This window comes from Danio rerio, chromosome 4 (assembly GCF_052040795.2).
Source record: "Danio rerio strain M-AB ecotype USA chromosome 4, GRCz13ab, whole genome shotgun sequence".
Lineage (NCBI taxonomy): Eukaryota > Metazoa > Chordata > Actinopteri > Cypriniformes > Danionidae > Danio > Danio rerio.
Genome location: NC_141024.2, coordinates 66,602,966 through 66,625,775, shown reverse-complemented (window position 1 = coordinate 66,625,775; position 22,810 = coordinate 66,602,966). Strand labels below are relative to the sequence as shown.

Below are 22,810 nucleotides of genomic sequence, written 5' to 3'. Positions count from 1 at the left end.
AGATATTAATAACATTAAAAAATCAGCGATGATGGCCTGAGGTTAACAAATTAATAATATTAATAAATCAGTGATGATGACCTGAAGTTAACATATTAATAAATCAGTGATGATGACGTATTAATAATATTAATAAATCAGTGATGATGACCTGAGGTTAACATATTATTAATACATCAGTGATGATGACCTGAGGTTAACATATTAATAATATTAATAAATCAGTGATTATGACCTGAGGTTAACATATTAATAATATTAATTGATCAGTGATGATGACCTAAGGTTAAAATATTAATAATATTAATAAATCAGTGATGATGACCTGAGATTAACATATTTATAATTTTAATAAATCAGTTATGATGACCTGAGGTTAACATATTAATAATAATAATAAATCAGGGATGATGACCCGAGGTTAACATATTAATAATATTAATAAATCAGTGATGATGACCTGAGGTTAACATATTAATAATATTAATAAATCGATGACCTGAGGTTAACGTATTAATAATATTAATAAATTAGTGATGATGACCTGAGGTTAACATAATATTATTATTATTATTAATAAATCAGTGATGATAACCTGAGGTTAACATATTAATAAATCAGTGATGATGACCTGAGGTTAACATATTAAATATATTAATAAATTAGTGATGATGACCTAAGGTTAACATATTAATAATATTAATAAATCAGTGATGATGACCTGAGGTTAACATGTTAATAATATTAATAAATCAGTGCTAATGACCTGAGGTTAACATATTAATATTAAAAAATCAGTGATGATGACCTGAGGTTAACATATTAAATATATTAATAAATTAGTGATGATGACCTGAGGTTAACATATTAAATATATTAATAAATTAGTGAGGATGACCTGAGGTTAACATGTTAATAATATTAATAAATCAGCGATGATGACCTGAGGTTAACATATTATTAATAAATTAGTGATGATGACCTGTGGTTAACATGTTAACATTCATAAATCAGCGATGATAACCTAAGGTTAAAGTATTAATGATAATAATAAATCAGCTATGATGACCTGAGGTTAACATATTAATAATATTAATAAATCAATAATGACCTGAGGTTAATGTATTAATAATATTAATAAATCAGTGATGATGACCTGAGGTTAATATTTTATTATTATTAATAAATCAGTGATGATATTCTGAGGTTAACATATTAATAAATCAGTGATGATGACCTGATGTTAAGATATTAATAATATTAACAAATCAGTGATGATGACCTGAGGTTAAGATATTAACAATATTAATAAATCAGCGATGATGACCTGAGGTTAAGATATTAATAACATAAAAAAATCAGCGATGATGACCTGGGGTTAACAAATTAATAATATTAATAAATCAGTGATGATGACCTGAGGTTAACATATTAATAAATCAGTGATGATGACGTATTAATAATATTAATAAATCAGTGATGATGACCTGAGGTTAACATATTATTAATACATCAGTGATGATGACCTGAGGTTAACATATTAATAATATTAATTGATCAGTGATGATGACCTGAGGTTAAAATATTTATAATATTAATAAATCAGTGATGATGACCTGAGGTTAACATATTAATAATATTAATAAATCAGTGATGATGACCTGAGGTTAGCATATTAATAATAATAATAAATCAGTGATGATGACCTGAGGTTAACATATTAAATATATTAATAAATTAGTGATGATGACCTGAGGTTAACATATTAAATATATTAATAAATCAGTGATGATGACCTGAGGTTAACATATTAAAGAAATTAATAAATTAGTGATGATGACCTAACATATTAATAAATCAGTGATGATGACCTGAGGTTAAAATAGAAATGATATTAATAAACCTGTGATGATGCCAACATATTTAACAGAATAAATTATTAAATCAATAACGTTAGTTGAATTTTTGCAGCGATTCACAGTAGTTAACGCCTCAAATAACCTACTGTCTTGTGTTTAAACTAACGTTAGTGCTGTGTTGGTCCACATTTCTGGCGTGTCTTTAAATGAAATTTACATAATACATGCTAAAAACCGAATTATTAGAAAAAAAGGTCGTTAAATTAGCAAGAGGGTAAGTTTAGTCGCGTTTAATAACGTTTGCTAGATTTAAGTATTCAAAACAATGTTGTTAGCTTGTTTTAATTAATACCAGAAAGTAAATCACAGTAGCGGAAGAGCAGCACGCTAAACTAACGTTAGGTAGGGACGGCTAATTAGGCTAACTTAATGCAAACAAAAGTTAAACGTTGCTCGATTACTTCGCTGGAAAAAAGGACAAATCCATAAACACATATGAATTTTACAATCATTAATGCTTCTGTAAACTTATAGAAGAAAACTGGTGATCTCACCTCTTCACTTGTCCTCTTCACCTGTCCTCTTTACTGGTGAAAATGGCAGTTGCCTGTGCGTGGGTGTGTGTGTGTGTGTTTTCTTTTTTGAATTTGCGTTTTTGGCGGACTCTGCAGGAGGCTCATAATGATGACGTAATAACGTTTGATTGGCTGATAGAAATGATGTCCCTGGGTCATCATAAAATATGTTGTCTCAGGACAACTAGCACTTGGCAAAATCAGGACGAGCCACTGCGGTAGCAGTGGTGCTTTGGGTGTGCAACTCTGCGGAGCATTTCTGCGGCTGCAGTGGTGTAGTGGGCCAGTATGGAGGCAACTTGTGCTCCCGCAGAAGCATTTACTGCTGTATTAGTGCGGGGAGTGCAACGATAGTGGTATTTAGAAAATTTGTAAGTGTATGCAAGCTCATTTAGAACGTTCCTGTTGCAGCAACTGAAACTCAAGACAACCCCTGAATTGGTCGGAGCTGTGGTGAATGAAAGTGAATAGAAGTATAGAATAGTTTAAATTTGGAGAGAAAAAGTTAAAGCTAGAAAAAACAGGGAAGGGTAGTGAAGGAGCTCCTATGTTAAATAGGAAGGGAAATAGGAAGGAAATGACAGAGTCATACTTCATACCCAATAATGCATGATGGTGGAAGTTGGCTGGAGAGGATCGGCTGGGCTTCCCCGAGGTGGTATTGCTCTTCTGTGGTGTAAAAATGCTAAGAGGTTTAGAACCAGGGCCGGAGTGGGACACCTTTTCAGCTCTGGAGTTTCAAGCCTCAGACCGGCCCACCTCAGTTCACGACTGACTATATTAAAATAAGTAAATAAATAATTCCAAATCAGTTTCTAATGGCACTATCATGTCTTTTTTTTTTTTTTTTTTTGAGAAAACAGCTGCTTTAGAACTTCAAATGTTCTACAACCCTAACAGTATTATATGTCTTATCAACAAATGAAAACACTAAATTACTCTAGCAAGGATCGAACCCAGGTCCGCAGCGTCTTAACCTAACGTGCCAACCACTCGACCACAACAAAAGAGAAAAGTTGTGGTAAAATAATGAATAAAAAGCTGTGGTCAAGTAAATGAATTAAAAAAGTGTCACTGCTGAGAGCAACAGATTCTGGAGCTAGGGACACCGGCCCTCGCGGCCAAAAAAAAAAAAAAAACAGACCGGCCCACCGGGAATTCTCCCGGTCCTCCCGATTAGCCAATCCGGGCCTGTTTAGAACAGGTGTGTGGGGGAACGGATATCATCCTGCATCCCTTCATCCTGCGAAGATAGATCAGATATGGTTAGGTGTATCGTTGGATTGAAATGTCATACTTAGTTCAGAAGACTTAAATTATAAAGGCTAGTGTGAATATGGCATCGAGGGTGTGGGCTATGTGAGTGGAAAAGTGTCATTTGCAAAGAGTGTAAATGTATTTAGAAATGGATGTGGAGTGTAATAGGTTGGATGAGGGTCAGCTTCTGCAACCAGCTGACATGATCTCTGAAATGAGAAAAACAAGAGAGAATCAGAAATGACATTACAACATGGTACATGTATGGCAAACACAATGAATTATTTTAGCTGATAACCATGCGGGGCGTCTTAATAAGAGCATGGGCAACTAAGTGTGGAAGTGCCTTTGTTAATGCATGGTACGAAGCCTCATTGTCGCAACGAGCAAAGATAGTAGAGGTAGGCATTTGTCCCTCCTAAGGATGGCATATTAAATGGGAAATCTGCTCGACTAGTGATCCTGATGTACCTCTTGAAGACAGGGTAGGTGGAATTATAGTGGAGTTTAAACCCCTTGGTTTGTATCTAACGCAGAGTCAATTGATGAAACATCAGACATGTCAGAAATGTCCTCCTCTCATTCGTGGAAGTCAAAGCGGGAAGTTTGTTTCTTTGCTGTTTTCACATCTAACCAACTTGCCATTATAAGCTTATGGCTTATAAGTGTATGGACATGAGTCACTGGGGCATATTACGATTGGACTTCTATGCCTAATGCATTGAATGTTTTTCAGTAGCAGAGTAAACTTTTTAGAAGTTAAACTGCTATCAGATGTGGCAGTTTTTTTTTTTTTTTTTTTTTTTTACATTTTATAATTATTTATTTTCTTTCTTATTTATTTATTAATTTATGTATTTATTTATTTATCATCTGCCAACATCAAACCCTGAACTTAAAATTAATGTCACCATTTAGTAGTAATTGTGTAAATGTAATGATAATCATTCATGAGCTTGTCATGAGAGAGGGTGGGACCATCTCAAATTTTTGAGAGTTCATTGGATGGTGACGCTTCTCCTTTCAGCTATTGGCTCGAAGGAGTGTCAATCAAAGTTGCAGAAAAAGGCTGGCGGCCATTTTGTTTGCCAGAGAACTAAGCTGCGTCCCAAATCGCATACTTATGCACTATTCTACGCCATTTTGTAGTATAAATAGTGTAAGTAGTGTGTTCACACTGAAAACTCTAAAAATAATAAGTGCACTTTAATTACCCGGATGATGCACTCATTCAGCCGCTAAAATGAAGTGTGGAATGATGGACACTTCACGCACTCAACGACCGCAGGTTTGCTTACGTAGCGGAAGGGGCGGAGCTATCGGACGCACATGTTGGATAACTTTATTTATTTTGGATGGTGAAAGCAAAATTCTCCTACGAGAGTGATTATAGCGCCTCCCGATGGTGAATGCGGTTATACTCACGGCAGGTAATATTTGATAATTGGGTTGTTTATTTCACTGATTTGGCGACCGTCAAACGTGATCAGGGAAACGGTTTGAATATCCGCTTAGTAAAAAACCATTAGTGTGCCATTTGGGACAACACTACATACATATACTATCCTGTTGAGTGTGTAAGTGCATAAGTGCATAGTGCATGAGTGCATAGTGTATAGTGTGCCATTTGAGACGCAGCTCTAGTGTTATGATTGGAGACGCTACTCTATTGAATGCACCACAGCGACTAGTTTGGAGGATTAACATGGATGTTTATCAATGTATGCATAAGTTGTGGACTGATGTTTTAAGGATTGGATTGTCTACAACCTTGATTGAGAGGTGAGTCATTCTATTCACGCTAGAATCATCCTTTAAAGATGGATGTTTAATCTTAGTTGTAGTTTGTGAGGCTTCCCCTTAAAAAGTGTCATGTATGTTACCGCTGGTGCACCCCTAGAAGAGAGTTCAGCTTGAATCGCAGGCATTGAGAGTTTAGGCAAAGTTCATGGATGGTGATCGAGTTTTTACTGTGATCTTGTTGGAGAATTGGGTTGAAGACACAGAGATTGCATTGTGTGAGGCAATTGAAGTAGAAGGTTGAGAAGTTGTAGTTGGATAAGTTGGTGTAGCTGGAGAAGTTGATGTAGCTGGAGAAGTTGATGGATAAGTTGATGTAGCTGGAGAAGTTGTTGTTGGAGAAGTTGATGTAGCTGGAGAAGTTGTTGTTGGAGAAGTTGATGTAGCTGGAGAAGTTGTTGTTGTTGGAGAAGTTGATGTAGCTGGAGAAGTTGTTGTTGTTGGAGAAGTTGATGTAGCTGGAGAAGTTGATGTTGTTGCTGGAGAAGTTGTAGCTGGAGAAGTTGATGTAGCTGCAGTAGCAGCTGACGCAGAGCAGTGTATTCTTCAAATCGAAGATGACTGTAGTGAGAAAACCCTGGCTCTTTATAGTGGTTAGGAATGGCCTGATTGGTGGATCAAGCATGCTAATGCAGGACCAGCCGTGTTCAATCATAATCACGTGCTCCTCTCGAAATTAGTTTATGAATAAACTTCACTTAGTATATGTGCCACCGTAGCGAGCACAGATCAGCGGTCAGGCTCAGGGCATATGTACGCCTCGAGTCCCAGCAATGTTCCTCCAAGGTGGTGGGACCTGGAGAGCCATGTTCCCACTTGTATGCCGTACACTACAGAGCTTTGGTCCTGTCAGTGCTAGGCACACTGATTGATGCAGTAGGTCACCAAGTTTAAAGACTGGGGAAATTAGAGTGTCAGGTTAGCCTATGGCAAAGTCCCACTAAAGCAAAGGCTTTGGAAGTGCATTGGTTGCACAACAAAACAAACGATCAAAGCATCCCACATTCGTTTTCACCATGCATGTAGACTTTACAGTATACCCAGTAGCACCTCCCACAATTTGCTAAACCCATCCTCATGCACCATTTGGAATCGTGAAAAGCCTTTTGTCTTTTTTTCATTTCTGTACTTTTACCCACGCACTAAAACAGCAATATGGAGCGCTTCACGGATTTGCGTGTCATCCTTGCGCCTCTTGCGGGAGAATCTTCGGTTCCCTTCCTGTTCCACAGTTCCACTTTCCCTTCTTCCTGATTGGCCCGACGTCTGGCTCGGGATTGGTCGACGCAAAGTTCCACAAAGCGTGCTTCCGAATTTGGTCATGTCATGTAGCGTGCCGTTGGCTCTTTGAGAAAGTTCCACTGAACATTTCCCTACAAAAATGCATTTTTTATCTGTGTTATTAAATCTTTTACTTAAAAAAATTAAACAGTTAAAAGATATTGTTAAGATGCAAATAACTAATTCTAAAAATTAAGTCTAAGTCTAAAAACACTGTAAAGGTGCAAACATCATTTTTTTTAAACAAATAAGCAAGATATTCTGACTCTGATTGGCTGTTGTCATTTTCTTTTTTCTTGTTAACTTCTGCTATTAGTGTTTATTTACAGCTCTGGGTTAAGCTTTGAGCTGCTCTAGCAAATAGCCGACCAACTACTGGGAAGGTAGTTTATAAAATAATAATTTATCATACGTTTGTTTTTTTTTGTTTTTAAATATTGCATAAACTGTCGTGATAATAAAATAATTTTACGCTATATTGTACTGCCCTAATATGTTAAAAGTATAAATGGTTATATATTTTGTGTAAATAAACATTTTATTTCTAATCTCTGTGTACATTTCAGCTTTTTTTTTTTAAAGATATTTGTTCAGTAGCTACAGTGTCCCAAGAGTGGGTTATCTGTTGTGACTCGAATAACTTTTTTTTATCCACGCACTAAAACAGCAATATGGAGCGCTTCACGGATTTGCGTGTCATCCTTTCGCAGGGGCCATGCTAATATTCTCTGTATCGATCCAACTATATGTTGTTTTTTTTTCAAAACATCAGTTCAGAAGCATATAAAAATATCATTTACAAACATTCCTTATGACATTATGTTGGTTTCAAAACAGGAAAACAACAAGCATAATCATTCTGGCAAATCTATTTTCAAACCATCTAGTGAGTACGTAATATAAGGAGTATTCAACATAAACGTTTTGTAAAATTCAGTCTCTTTTTCTTCCATTCTAAAATATTGTTCCACAGTTTTAATATAGTTTTCCAGTTTCTTTTATACATTGTCCATAACTCCATTTTAGCATGTTTATTTTTAACAATGTTTCTCCTTTCTCAAATTACAGTTCTTGCAACTGATAGAAACAAATTGGCAATTCTTGTTTTACTTCCATTAAAACTAGGGATGCACGATATATCGGCGCCCATATCGTTATTGTCCGATAAATGCTATTTTTAAGATTATCGTTATCGATCCGATGTCATAATTAGGCCGATATCTTTAAGCCAATAAATTATGTAATTGTACAGACCTGCCTGCTTCGTGCACGCATGGGCTGAACTTGTTCAGACTTGCCCAGTGCAATATAATGGATCTCTCCTCACACTGATTATTCCCTCTAAGTCTGTCCTTTCTTCGCGTGGCTTGCTGTGCATTAATAACTCAGTAAGTAACCACGTTCCTTGTCATTGTAGATATGCTTGATTGAGTGTCACTGTGTATTTTGCTTTAAATCGCCTCAGGAAAAATATTACATGTGGAAACCTTTCCTGCTCTGTCTCTTTGTTGTGTTAGGGATAGCAGGGGAGATTCACTTATTACTCCAGGGCCGAATAATGTTCTTTTCAGGGTTAACTCTTTTAGTTGCAGCTGGTGAATGAAAGAGGACACGTGTAACTTGGTCTAAAATATTTATTACTTTCCGTGTGGTACAACAAGTAAGTCACCAAAGAGGGAACATCACAGAAAATGGTCTCATTGCGAAAAAAACGCTCCTCTTTTCTCTCTCCCTCTCCCTCCGCTTCACTCACACCCCAAACTGCAGCCCAGTCCTGTTAAAGGACTCGCACATTTTACAACACGTGTAAACATAATGGTTGTTTGTAATCTTATTATTTGTTATTATCAACGCGTTGCTGGTCATGTGTTGTTGATGTAAGATAGTATTCAGTTTGATTGGAATATTCATATTGACTATAACAAGTTCACGTGAGAGCTGTCACCGCGCACACACACACACACACACACACACTGTAGCACGGGGGAGAGGTGAGTTCAGTCAAAGGGGCTCTTTATATTCTGCTCTGTGTTTGTCATAAAGTCAGCTCAATGCAGGCTTTGTATCAAAATCTGACTCTGATGGCAACTCTGCCTCTACAGTTGAGTTAAACTCTCAGTGGTTTATCAAACTATTCATCGATCATTTTTCCGCGACTGACGGCAAGAATGAGCGCAGAAGCGCTGTCTGATTGACAAGCAGCACCTACATGTGACATGTCAAAACACCAAATAGGATAAATCTGTGCCGTATTTTCTAAACGTACTAAAACGTATTATCTGTATTTAGCTATTTGCTTGTACGGTGGCTCTAAACTGTCAAAACACCTCTAAAAAGCCTTTTTTTCGGACATGACATATTTGTAGATGTGTACATCACTGTAACACATTTTATTCATGACCATTTGAGCTGGTTTCTGTCCTTAGCTCTTTAATTTTTATCCTATTTAAGTATATTTAACTTGCTTGTTAAATAAATATAATTTTGTTATTTAAACTATTATTTTCATCATAATCAATGTGCAATTATTTATGTGAAATGGTGAATATAGGTTTATAATCACCTTGCAATTTCGAAATCATATCTTTTTTGCTTCAAGTATAGACTATTCAGTTCATAAGAGCAGTTCAATCTTTTATGAAGTTTGCTGTATAAAAATATAACAATTTAAAATATTTATAATTATCGGCCTATACATATCGGCTATCGGCCTCCAAGTCTGAAGAATTATCGGTTATCGGTATCGGCCAAAAAATCCATATCGGTGCATCCCTAATTAAAACCAAATAAAAATATTTTATACCATTCTGTCTCCTCAATCTGCTCTGTTTTACTTGGCATCATTTGTTTAATACTTTCTTTTAACTTTGCCATAAATGTATTTAATTCAACACATTTTAAAAACAAATGCATAATACCTTCATTTTCCAGTCCACATATTTTGCATAATGCATTCTCACTGCTTCCAATTTGTGCCAGTTTTGTTTCAGTGAAAATAACATTATGTCTGATGAAATAATCCAACGTTTCAATTTTTGCGTCTAAATATTTCCATTTTAAATTCTTCCAGATTCCCTCTTCGTCTATTTCCACAAATATTTTTTTCCAAAATTGTTCTGAAACTGGTCTTTTATGCACTTTGTTTCTGAAACAAATGTAGAAATTTTTGAGTACACATTCTTGAAAATCTTTCTCATATTCTTTAAAAACATTTTCACATTATTCCTTCATTCGAATCTATGATTTCAAAATTTTCTGGATCCACACCTACAAATGTTGCCATAATTTATCGTCCACCCAAACTAAATAATGAATTTCTAAATGACTTTGCTGCTTTTTAACACATATTACCACCCTCTCACCTAATATTATAGTTTTAGGAGATTTTAATATTCATGTGGATAATTTTAATAACTCCCTTACAAGAGATTTTATATCCTGTCTTGAGAGCTTTGGACTTCAACAGCATGTCAATGTTCCCACACACTCTAAAGGACACACCCTCGACCTCATCTGCTGCTCTGGTGTTTCACCCATTGACCTCTCTGCTGAGGAACTCCCTATAACGGATAATTTTCTCCTCTGATTTAATTTTGCACTCTCTCTTTCTTCCACCAAATCTCTCCGTACTATTTCCTTCCGTAACATAAAACATATTAATTTAGAATCCTTTTTTTGCTAGTATTAACTCTCTTCCTAAAATTACTAACCGTTCATCACCAAATGATTTAGTTTCTCATTACAACACTGGACTTCACTATAAGTCTCTGTAATAAAGTTCACGGCCCTTTGGCCGCCGGGAAGAAGGAGGCGGAGAACCGACACAGTTTAAAAATATTTATTAATAACAGGGACGGCAGCTCCTTACGGAGACAATGGGGGGTTGGCGCCACAGCCCCTGCGAGACCTATATGAGATGGGCCGAGAGAACAGGAGATGAAAAAAAGGAAAGACAGAGTAGACCAGGAAAGGGGAGAGAGGAAAAAGAAAAAAAAAATTGGGGTTCGGTTCTCCAGACATGCTGCCCCTCGGTCCTCCACCAGCTGAGAGATGCGATGACGTGCTGGGAGCCCTGTGGAGAAATCTATCCACCCGTCCGTCTTCTGGCGTCCGGCGGCGGTTCTCCTGGCTGGCTGGCGGCATCTCTGGTCTCCTGCTCCGCTTCCGTGGATGGATGCAGGCTCTGGCATCATGGTGGATCGCGGCAACTCCCCCGGGTTCTGTGGGATGGCTCCCTTCAGCACTTTCCTCTTCGGTGGTGAGCCCTGCGTCTCCTGCTCCTCCCCATGCTGGGAGACGGCAGCAGGCAGATCCTTTCCTCGCCAGCCTCAGGCCGTCCCGGCACTCTGGGCAGACGAACAGGTTTCTCCCCCACTCGGGTTAACTCCCAAACACTCGCCCCTCTCTCAGCGGCAAGGGCATCTGGACAACGCGTCCCTCCTTCTCCCGGGCTTCGGCACCACTGTAATAAAGTTCATGGCCCTTTGGCCGCCAGAAAGAAGGAGGCGGAGAACCGACGCAGTTTTAAAATATTTATTAATAACAGGGACGGCAGTCTCCGTGTCTAAACCTATACGAACAGACGGCAGCTCCTCACGAAGACTGCTGTCAAACTGAAAGCAAAAGTAAAATATGTCCGGGCCCGGTCCTCTCTGGGCTTCCTCTGCCATAGTTCCTCCTTTTATGGTCCAGAGCTCCTTCCGTGGGATCCGAGGCAGGTGCGCACCGCAGGTGTATCCACTTACGCGGTGGCCTTACTCCGTTCCCACGGCTCTCGGCCACGCCCCCTCGCCACAGTCTCATATGGATTATTTGAACATCTGACAGAAATAAAGTCAATCAGGTAAGCAATGAGCGTAGCTACTGCTGCTTCTCTTCTGTTTCTGCATATTAACAGCAGGTGTTCATCATCAGTGCTCAATCATCACTTAATTAAACTCATCATCGGCTCATTAACTTTAACTCTGCGGCTGAGTAAATTTTACTCAATTTAGAGAGGGACCAAATGTTCTCTGAACTGAGTAAATTTTACTCTGATGATTTTACTGTGTACAGCTATGGATCATATGTTTTGTCCCAGCTAAGATCTTAAAATGTTCTTTACTTCTCATAGTAACAACTAATGATAATAATTGTCATGGTCACATATATTGCTGTATATGAAGGGATATTTATTTATTAGCATGATGGTTGCTATATTTTAATGAAACAACTGTTTACTATGTAAATGGAGCTATCAAACCGACACAAGCGTTGAAAATAATACATAAGCTAAACTTTTTCAGGTTTTGTGCAGCCATATATACATGTAAGTAATATCACAGTATAAAAATAACCTACAACACGAAATCTCTAGGACAGGTGAACTTTCTGACGACACAGCACAGACCAAACACTGCACAAAGAATGAGATATTTCAAACATGATGTGACCTTAGCATTAATGTAACAATAAAAATAACTTACCGCACAAAATCTCTGTAATGGATGAACGTCTGACAGCGCAGCGTCAGGCACACAGACAAAATACTGCACACACAGTGAAATATTTTAAATGTGATGTGAGCAAAACATACTGTTTATCAGAACAGAATAAAAATAACCTACCGCTCTAAATCACTATGAGAGGTGTATTTGCTGACAGCGCAGCCTCACGAACAAAGACAAAATGCTGCACAAAGAGTGAAAAACTTCGAACGTGATGTAACCAGAACATACTGTGCATCAATATAACAGTATAAAAATAACTTACCACACGAAATCTCTACGACAGGTGTACTTTCTGAAGGCGCAGCCTCACGAATACTGCTCAAAAAGTGAGATGTTTTAAACATGTCGTGAACAAAACATACTGTGCATCAATATAACAGTATAAAAATAACTTTCCACACAAAATCACTTTAACATACGAATTTATCTCGGCAGATAAACTTTCTGACCCGATAAATTGAGCATTCAGAGCAAGAGAAACTTTGGAAAATCCTTAGCGCTGATTGGCCCTGATTTGAAACTTTAGACAATGCATCCCTCCGATTAGCCCATGGTCTAAGCAAACTGTAGACAATCGCGGCTTCTCGTTGGACGAGAGTTTACAGTCTACAGTTACCATTGCACGTTCCCTGGGCAGATGTCTGCGAATTCCCCAAATGTGGGAATCTCGACTGCATAATTTCTGGTAGTGGGGGACTGCGTTCGCGCTCTTCCCTGAGCACAGTGGTTCAAGACAGAGTTCAGGCGGTAGCGTCGGGCCCGGCTGGAGCGGCGCTTCCCTCTCGTCCTTGGCCAAGCCTCTTTTGCTCCAGTAGAGCCGCGCACGCCTGTGGAAGGCCTGCCCACCCGTCGCTAGAAGAGTCTGTTCTGACGCCGAAAACTACTCGAAAGGTCCCCCCTCAAAGCGGTTTGACCAGGTGAAGGAACACGCAAAGAGAGCCCCCGGTGGCTTTTGTCTGCCAAGCGAGTGTGCCCTGTGGAATGTCAGGATTTTATTTGCCGGCCGGCAATTTTTTCGTCAAATCCTCGTACAACGTCAAGTCATGACATTTGACAGATCCACGCCCTAGTATCATGGGTCATCCAGTGAGCAGAGAGCCATAAAACAAGGATAAAACAAGGCGTACGCGTTGGTCAATCGAGCGGACAAAGCCAACTCAGCGTGACAAGCTCCCTGCAGGTATTAGGGCCAATTTACAATCCGGGCCCGACACAGCTGTACAGGTCCTTGCGAAATGTCCCCTTTCGTCACATTTGAAGCACCTGAATTCTGGGCGTTCCTTCATCACATTTTCTGAGCTCATGCATAGTCGACAGGTTTTTACCTGATTGGTGTGCATGACTCTAAAGTGCTGTGGCGCTTCCGCCGTCTCGATTTTGGTACTGTATGGTAAGGAGACCATCTCCTCCGGAAATCTGTTTTTTACAAACCTTGTTCCATCTTCTATGTTTGTGCCAGGATACAATCTTCTTTTAATTTTAGATATGGGGAAAACTCCCCATCTCTCTAGCTTGCTTAAAATTTCTTCATTTGCTAGGTAAACAGGCAGATGCTTGAACGAAACAACATAGTCTCTGTTTTGTAACCTCCGTACTTCAGATTTCACTCCTTTAATTGTCAATCCATTGTCTATTAAAATTTCGGTGTCATCTTCAGTCTCCATTGTTACTTCATACTCCCTTTGTTTGTTTGGGTCTCACCGCCAGCATTCTTCCTTCTCCAATCAGCCCCGTGACTGCTTTGGTTATATCAAATCTTCTTGCATCTTTTACATTTTCTACTTCTACAGTTACTGTTGCTTCCTTTGTGCATACTCTTCTTTGTACATCTTGCTTATCCTTACCTTTCTCACCTCTTCGTTGGCCGGGCTCTTCATTTTATTTATCTCTTTGTCTGTTGTCAAGTCCATTTTCTTTACCTCTCCGTCTATTATCCAGCCCATTTTCTTTATCCTTTCTTGCAAGTCCCTCCATTTCCATGTCGTTGCCGGGGAATCTGTCCATGATTAAAAATAAAACACACTACATAACCACCCTTCAGTCAGCAAAATGCTGCTGTTAGGTGGTTTTTAAAGACAAAAAGAAAACAAACAAACAAAAACACTCAAGGTCAATAAACAAAAAGGTAGACAAACAAAATGGGAAGAGCCTTTCTCTCCTTACTGCTGCCAACTCACTTCCTGTTTGCTCTATAGCCCCCTCAGGGTGGTGTGGCCGTAAGCAATGACAGCTGTCAAGTGTTGGCTATTGAAACTAGGCGCAGCCCCAGGAGGCGAGCACAGATTAGCTGCCTGCAGCGCCAATGAGCTGGACAGCCGGAGCTGGGCAAGCTGTGAAGCACCAGATTCCATGTCACGGTACTGCGGTGTGGCTCCCAGGAGACAGCTCCTGCCAAGCTTGCATGTCAGGATGGCCGAGCGGTCTAAGGCGCTGCGTTCAGGTCGCAGTCTCCCCTGGAGGCGTGGGTTCGAATCCCACTTCTGACAAACCGAGCCTGCGGCAGTGCGCTCAGGCTGAATTCTTTAACTCTCTGCCCCCATGTCCGAATGATACAGTAGCACTGACAAAGTGCCGCATCACGCGGGCTTTAATGCAAGTGCACTGAAAGGGGATCAAAAGAATTGTCCTGGGATGGTGTTGCTTTTTAAGGTTTGCAGGGCATTTTTTTCGTCAAATCCTCGTACAACGTCAAGTCATGACATTTGACAGATCCATGCCCTTGTATCGTGGATCATCCAGTGAGCAGAGAGCCAATTGAGAATGTGCGTAAAAGCAAATCTGAATGTTTCCGCCCAGTTGCTAACAGGAGACCCTCCGCTTGTAAAGCCATCGTGATAACCACAGGAGCCTCCGGTTAGGGTGAGAGCACTGTCTTGTGGTGCCAGCGCAGAGAGACGGAAAGTCACTTTCCACAATGTTTTCATTCAATGTTCTACGCTGGTGGAATCACCTTCCCATTCCCACTCGGATTACGGATACACCGGTGTCCTTCAAACGACAGCTAACACCCATCTCTTCAGAGTACACCCGAACCCCGGTGAATATCCCTCTCTCTAAAGAAAACGAAACTCCTACTCCAGCACTAAATTCTCTGAGCACAAACAAATTACTTGGAATAAATAGCCCTTTTTCGTATGCATTGCCTCGTCTTGTTGAATACCTCCACTATTGTATGTCGCTTTGGACAAAAGTGTCCGCTAATTGTATGCTTCCGCCCAGTTTCGAACAGGAGACCTTTAGCGTGTAATGCAAACATGATAAACACTACACTACGGAAACCAATAGGCCAGTGCTGCTTCAAGTATATAGTCTTTTTTTATAGAGCTGTCTTGTACGGTCTGCACCGTGAAGGGCCAGCAAACGCACTGGCCACCTGCTCATGCACAACACAAAGCTAAAAGAAATCAGATTCTACGCAAGTTTGCGACAGAAAAAGAAGAGCACTGTTTCCGCTTGGTTTCGAACCGAGGACCTTTCGCGTGTTAGGCGAACGTGATGACCACTACACTACAGAAACCTCACAAGTGCTTTCACCAGCGAAGTTAGGCCTGCAAGGATAAAACAAGGCGTACGCGTTGGTCAATCGAGCGGACAAAGCCAACTCAGCGTAACAAGCTCCCTGCAGGTATCAGGGCCAATTTACAATCCGGGCCCGACACAGCTGTACAGGTCCTTGCGAAATGTCCCCTTTCGTCACATTTGAAGCACCTGAATTCTGGGCGTTCCTTCATCACATTTTCTGAGCTCATGCATAGTCGACAGGTTTTTACCTGATTGGTGTGCATGACTCTAAAGTGCTGTGGCCCTTCCGCCGTCTTGATCACATGTTTTTGGATTTGTCAGGGAAACCAGAGCACCCAGAGGAAACCCACACGAACATGGGGAGAACATGCAAACTCCACACAGAAACACCAACTGACCCAGCTTAGGCTCGAACTAGTGACCTTCTTGCTGTGAGGCGAACATGCTACCCACTGCACCACCATGCAGCCACCATACACATTTTTTCCTAAAATGTATATATTTTTTAAGTCTCAGCTCTGCAATTTAACTATTTTTGTGGCAAATATTTTTTTATTATCTTTCAAACAGTAGGCTGAAAAAAAAACTAATTTTAGAATAACAATTAAATTGCCGGCAATGTGGTGGCGCTGAGGGTAGAACGTTCGCCTCACAGTAAGAAATTTGTTGGTTCGAGCCTCAGCTAGGTCAGGTGGCATTTCTGTGTGGAGTTTGCATGTTCTCCCTGTGTTTGTGTGGGTGTCCTCTGGGTGCTCTGGTTTCCTCCACAAATCCAAAGACATGTGGTACAGGTAAATTGAGTAGGCTCAAATATATATATGTGTGTGTGTTTGGATGTTTCCCAGTGATGCATTGCAGCTGGAAGGGCATCTGTTGTGTAAAACATGGATGGTGCTGGATAAGCTCTTGGGTTATTCCATTGTAGCAACTCCAGACTAATAAAGGGACTAAGCTGAAAAGAAAATTAATGAATTTAGTCGGAATTTAAAGGTTTTTGCATCTGATTTCAATATTATTATTTTTTTGGAATTATAAGCTAAGCTTATTGTGCTGTAGGTTTTTGCTTCTACATTTTACCAACAGTAAACCGGAGCATTATTGAACAAAGAAACATACAAAAGAACCCTTCCTTTTCATTGATACAACCTTTATGCAAAAATCTCCAAAAATGAGGTCTCTACACTTTTGAGCGAACTCTGTTCATTTTCCTGGTGTGAAGCTGATTCTGTTAAATTGCTCCCTGTTCGCAAAGTACAGCTCTGCAATTGCAGCGAGCTGGGCCACTGCATTTTGAGAGACACCTTCTCTCTGGAACGCTCTGGTCATGGTTGCTCCACGTCTTGTCAGCTTCAAAAGCCTTTTGTAGCATGTATGACATCACAAACATTATTAGCTGAAAAACTATTTAAAACAATTAATACCTTTATGACCAAATAATTACAATGCAACCACCTATCGTAAGCCTAATGAGCACGTAAAATTATATAAGTATCAAATGCACATTTGTTTGTGTGTGTGTGAGTGAAAGACAGCATGTAGTAGTGTGTGTAAGAGAGAGAGCCAGTACATGTTTATGAGAAAGCATGTAGAAGTGTGTGTGTGTGTGTGAGAGGGAGGGCTTATCTTTGTGAGTGAGAGCATGTACATGTGTCTGTGAGATGTCGATGTGTTTGTGTTGGCAACATTGTATCATTTACAGTCATGCTAAAAAAGTATTTCTGAATTGAATTGAGATAGAATGTAGGTGTGTGTGAGAGAGCATGTACAAGAGTGAGTGTGTTAGTGAGAGTGTGTACAAGTGTGTGTGTGTGTGTGTGAGTGAGACTAGTTAGTTAGTGTTGTGCTGAAATTTCATATGTCCTGAAAACTTGTCAGACCAAACAGTTATTTACTTCTTGGTTTTATTTATTTAATAAATGTATATGGTATTTAAGCAAAGTTTTAGGGGAACTGGATATAATTATAAAGAATAATATTTTTTTACATAATATAATCATTTTTATTTTTAAATTTTATTTTAAATAATAATAGGCCTACACACACACACACACACACACACACACACACAGTCTAAAAATTGAATATTAAGCATGTAATATACACCCAGTCTAAAGCATGAAGTTTCCAGAAGCACTCAAACTGCTCAAGGCTGGGCTAATGCTGAGGTTTCATCTTTGGATGGAGACTCAATAATATCCATCTGCACAGTGTGACGTCACATTCGACTGGCGCGTGTGTGTGTGTGTGTGGCTTTTTTCTGTGTTATTGGGCGAGGCCGCAGGTTTCAAATCTCCCAGGTTTGCGCACACAACTACTTGTGTTTCGTAGATACAACATCACAAAACACCTAATGACCCGTTATCAAGACGACTCATTTGAAGAACTATGAGTCGACTCTTTTATAGATGAATCAACAGTTTTAAACAGTGTACACTTACAGATTTAAGCCTTAGCTGGATATTTCACTTACTTAGAGCTGTGTTACACACTACATGGAAGGGCATTTTCAAAAACCCATAATATGGGCTTTTTAACAAAATAAATACACTATTTAAATAAAATAGAAATCAACAAGTGAAATAGAAGAAACTGTAGAACTATTATGGTTATAAACTATATAAATACACACACATGTAAGGGTCCTTCTATTAGTCCCATGATGGAACTAACAGCATGGGTGAAGGCTAAATGCGTGTAAACCTTTTAGCACATGTGAAAAGAAATATTTTTGTTCGTTAAAATTTATTTTAATTTGTTTTTAGCTCTGAATTTTAATCTGACTCCAATTTATAATAATTTTAGATTTAGATTCATCTAATTCAAGCTGATTACCTTACAGGTTGTGATTAGGTCTAATTTAGATTGATTACCCTTATAAATCCTTATATTCAATTAATGTTTCATCGTTTACTCAAAGTCGCTTAGAGTCAGTATGGCTGGGCAGTTTCATCTGCAAACGGACACATCTTCTCCAGTTCCGATTCTTAGCAGATATGCTAATTTCCTTTAAGTAACAATAGGCCGCCCCATGCTTGCACATACTTAAAGAAAGTTTGATTTAGCCCCTAGATTATATCATCAGTGATTGTCAGAAATCAACAGGTCTCCAATGCTGTGCCCATGCTCCATCCATTGTGCCTAAATAGATGACTAATCCTGGTTGTAGGCTGCGGAAACATCAGCCTAAACAATCTACTACATTTAAATGATTTCAGGAGATATTAGAGTTAAACAAGAATTTTACATTTATTTGTCAGGAAAAGATTTTCCATTGCAGTTCACATAATTAAACAAAATAAGCCAATCAAGATTGTACAACATCAATTACTCAAATATACATTGAAGAGTTAAAGAGGAATACCTGAACATGTAGAAATACATTGCAGCATATAAGTCCTGATGCAGAGCTCAGAGATTCACAACCTGCAATGGGGTATCCTGTCTACAGGATCCCACGGACACTTCTGCACCCTTTGCCTAAATACTCAAATCATCATAAATTCAAGACAATAAAAGCTTCACCAAGACTCTTGCCTGGTCATGAGTTGATGCGAAGACCATTTTGCCTGGAGTGGAGCATCTGGCAAAGATCTTTTCAAAGTCAAAACCCAAATTAACTGATATAAAGGAGATTGTAAAATATTACAGTGAAATTAAGACCACTTTACCAATCACATAGAGACATTTCAAATCACACCAAACATGAATATAAAGCCACAAGATACACCATATTAAAACTTAAAGATTCGGTGTGAAATGTGAGTGAGCTGCTCTGGTGGAGAAGGTAAAGTCCAGGACAAAGAAGGGGGCTCAGGATGCATGATCGAGACAACCTGAACAACTGGTTTTCTAGCTGATCTTCTTCTCAAATTAGAAAGTTTATTGTTTTAGTGACTGACCATTCTCACGGTCTTGTCTCGTGTGGAGTTCCATAACAGTTTGCAGATTTTAATATTATGGAGAGATTTAGCCATCCTTACATTATTATGTGCATATCTGATCTTAAACTGTAGTTCCACTGTACACTGCAACGAGAACCTCAGTCAATAATATTTATGTAAAACTGAATTTTTGTTGCATCATATGATTATATTTTAAACTTTTTATAAAATCATCAAACAATGTGTACCTAAAAAGCATTTTCTAACAAATAAAAAAGTTCTGTCCTATTGTCGCTAAGTTATTGTTACTTTTTTTCTACTGGATATGTGGTTTATATCTAGTATATATATATATATATATATATATATATATATATATATATATATATATATATATATATTGATTTGTCTATTTGCTGGCTTGCTATCAGAAAACAAACACTAAGCTAGGTTATAAATTAATAAATTCTACAATTACAAGTGATTTGTAATTTGTTCATTTATACCCCATTTTTGTTTGATAATGTTTTCCTATGCAGACTTTATGTGTTGGTCTAATATTTGTATAAAGAAAGATTTAATTTGCATTTACTCATTTAGCATCTTTTATCCTGCGACCAACAACTAATGACACAAGAAGAAACAGACTCAGCCTATTAAAGGTTCAGAGCTTGTGTTTTTAAATGCTAACAAACCTTAAGCCAAGTCCAACAAGTAAAGCCACACAGTATTGTTTTAAAGCTTATTTAATTTAATTTTATTTTTTTTTTAAAAATAACTGTTGCACTGTTGTATTCTCAAGTCAAGTTGTTAAGCTCATTAGCCCCTGTGGCTTTTGTTTTTTATTTATAATATCTTTCACTTAAATTGCTGTTTTATAAAAACATCTACTGGGAAGAGTTGCCATATTTGATATAAAGCTTTAATGGCACAAATGTGTTATTTAATTTAAAGCTTACTTGTTTTTATTTATTAAAAAGCCTAGCTTGATGTGCACTATTTTGTTTTTCTTTTGCTTATTTTATTGTTGTGATTTATAAAGTAATCTGATTTGTTATAAAAGCTTTTCTGGTAAAATAATAATAATAAAACAATAAACAACAAATAAACAGTGTTTAAGTGTCTAATGCTGGCAGCATCATGTTACAAAACTATTCACAAAGATTATTTGATTTATTAAATAACTCATCTCTTATGCTTTCTTTCATGTTATGTGACAAAATGAATGAATGACTCGGATTAACTAAAAGATTCATTAATTCGCTCATGTGCACGTTGTGTAGTGCGAGACAAGATTAGTTCATTTTTCGAGTCCTCTATCGAGTCGTTTGTTCACCACATGAAAGACTACAGCCAAACATATGCATTTATATGCCAATCATATGCATTTAGAGCCAGAAAAAGAATTGATCTGTTCACCTCTCGAGTCCTCGGGTTTGAGTCATTCGTTCATCACGGGCCAATCATATGAGTTTAGAGCCAAAAAAAAAAAAAGAATTGATTTATTCAACTCTCGAGTCCTCTGGTTTGAGTTATTCTGTCACATGATGAACGAACGACTCAAGAACCAGAAGACTCGAAAGGTGAACTTATTATCATGGCTCCTATCAGCTCAGACTGGGTACATTGGTTAAGATTATATGTGACTGTCATTGTAACGTGAACGCACCACTGACATTTAAAGACATGAAGAGGTGAGCTGAGCAAACAGACAACAATGCCTATAAACAAAAGAGCAGGTAAACATTGAATTATTATTTTCTTCTTTTTATAATCTATTTATGACTTATTTGTTGAAGGGATGAGCCTTCTGGGCTAGTTGTAGATGTGTTTGGAAGCAATTCGTAACATTTTAATAATATTTTGGCAAATTGAACCAAATGAACGAAATGACTCGAAAAAAGATTTGTTCATTTCGATGAACGAGACTCAAAGATCCGAGTCAGTAAAATAATCTGAACTTCCTATCACTATTGAGTATGCGAAATTCTGTTGTACGCCACTGCCAAAAGGGGTGGGATTAAACAAGATGATTAGACATGAACGGTTTCTCTCCAGTGTGGCTCATGATGTGTTTATTAAGGTGTGATGATTGACTGAAACTCTTCCCACACTGAGGGCATGTGAATGGTTTCTCTCCAGTGTGGATCCTCATGTGTCTATAAAGGTTTGATGAAATTTTAAAACTCTTCCTACACTGAGTGCATTGGAATGGTTTCTCTCCAGTGTGGATCATCATGTGTTGATTAAGGTGTGATATGTGGTTGTAACTCTTCCCACACTGAGTGCATGTGAATGGTTTCTCTCCAGTGTGGATTCTCATGTGTTTATAAAGGTCTGATGAGCGGTTGAAACTCTTCCCACATTGAGTGCATGTGAATGGTTTCTTTCTAGTGTGGATCCTCATGTGTAGATTAAGGTTTGATTTTTGGCGAAAACTCTTCCCACACTGGTTGCATGTGAATGGTTTCTCTCCAGTGTGGATCCTCATGTGTCGATGAAGGTTTGATGAAAAGTTAAAACTCTTCCTACACTGAATGCATGTGAATGGTTTCTCTCCAGTGTGAATCATCATGTGATAATTAAGGTGAGATGATTGGCTGAAACTCTTCCCACACTGAGTGCATGTGAATGGTTTCTCTCCAGTGTGGATCCTCATGTGAATCTTAAGATCGCCTTTTCTTCCAAAACTCTTTCCACACTGAGTGCAGGTGAAATGATTCTTGTCTCTCCTTTTCAAAATACCATCAGTCTGTAAATTATTTTTTTCCTCAATTTTGACATGATGTTCCTCATCTTTACTCTCCTCTTTCTCTTCAATTAGGTCTGAAAAAAAAACACTAGTTGTTATCAAGTCTTAAAAACTCTCATCAAAAGCTGAAAAGTGAAAAAAACACTGGAAACATTGGCTACACACACTGTAATTTTGATGCACAGTAAATGTAAAATAAATCAAATCATATTGTGTTTGGTCCATTAACGTGTACACATTTAAGCAGATTCAATTCAATTAATCTTTATTTATCTACTGCTTTTACAATGTAAATAGTTTCAAAACCGCTTAACATAGACATAGAAGTTATAGTTTATGGATATGCATGAACTCTGCTGACATGGTTCCGGTAGAATATCAGTCAGGTTCTTTA

At 38.4% G+C, this 22,810-nt stretch overlaps 1 protein-coding gene and 2 non-coding genes across 4 annotated transcripts in view; 1 reads left to right on the top strand and 2 right to left on the bottom strand.

Moving 5' to 3' along the window:
* Positions 1–7,437: 7,437 nt before the first annotated feature.
* Positions 7,438–7,540, bottom strand: LOC137495088 (U6 spliceosomal RNA). Its single transcript, XR_015485195.1, has one exon. It is a non-coding gene; the product is annotated as a U6 spliceosomal RNA (small nuclear RNA).
* Positions 7,541–14,664: 7,124 nt separating this feature from the next.
* On the top strand, positions 14,665–14,747 carry trnal-cag (transfer RNA leucine (anticodon CAG)). The gene has a single exon. It is a non-coding gene; the product is annotated as a tRNA-Leu (tRNA).
* Positions 14,748–19,010: 4,263 nt separating this feature from the next.
* Positions 19,011–22,810, bottom strand: part of LOC137490987 (uncharacterized) — a 40,900-nt gene continuing 37,100 nt past the window's right edge. For both annotated transcript variants that reach the window (XM_087250500.2, XM_087250499.2), the window contains exon 3: positions 19,011–22,490. In XM_087250500.2, coding sequence (XP_087106626.1) covers positions 21,685–22,490 — 806 coding nt within the window. In that variant the 3' untranslated portion in view covers positions 19,011–21,684. The remainder of the gene's footprint in view (positions 22,491–22,810) is intronic.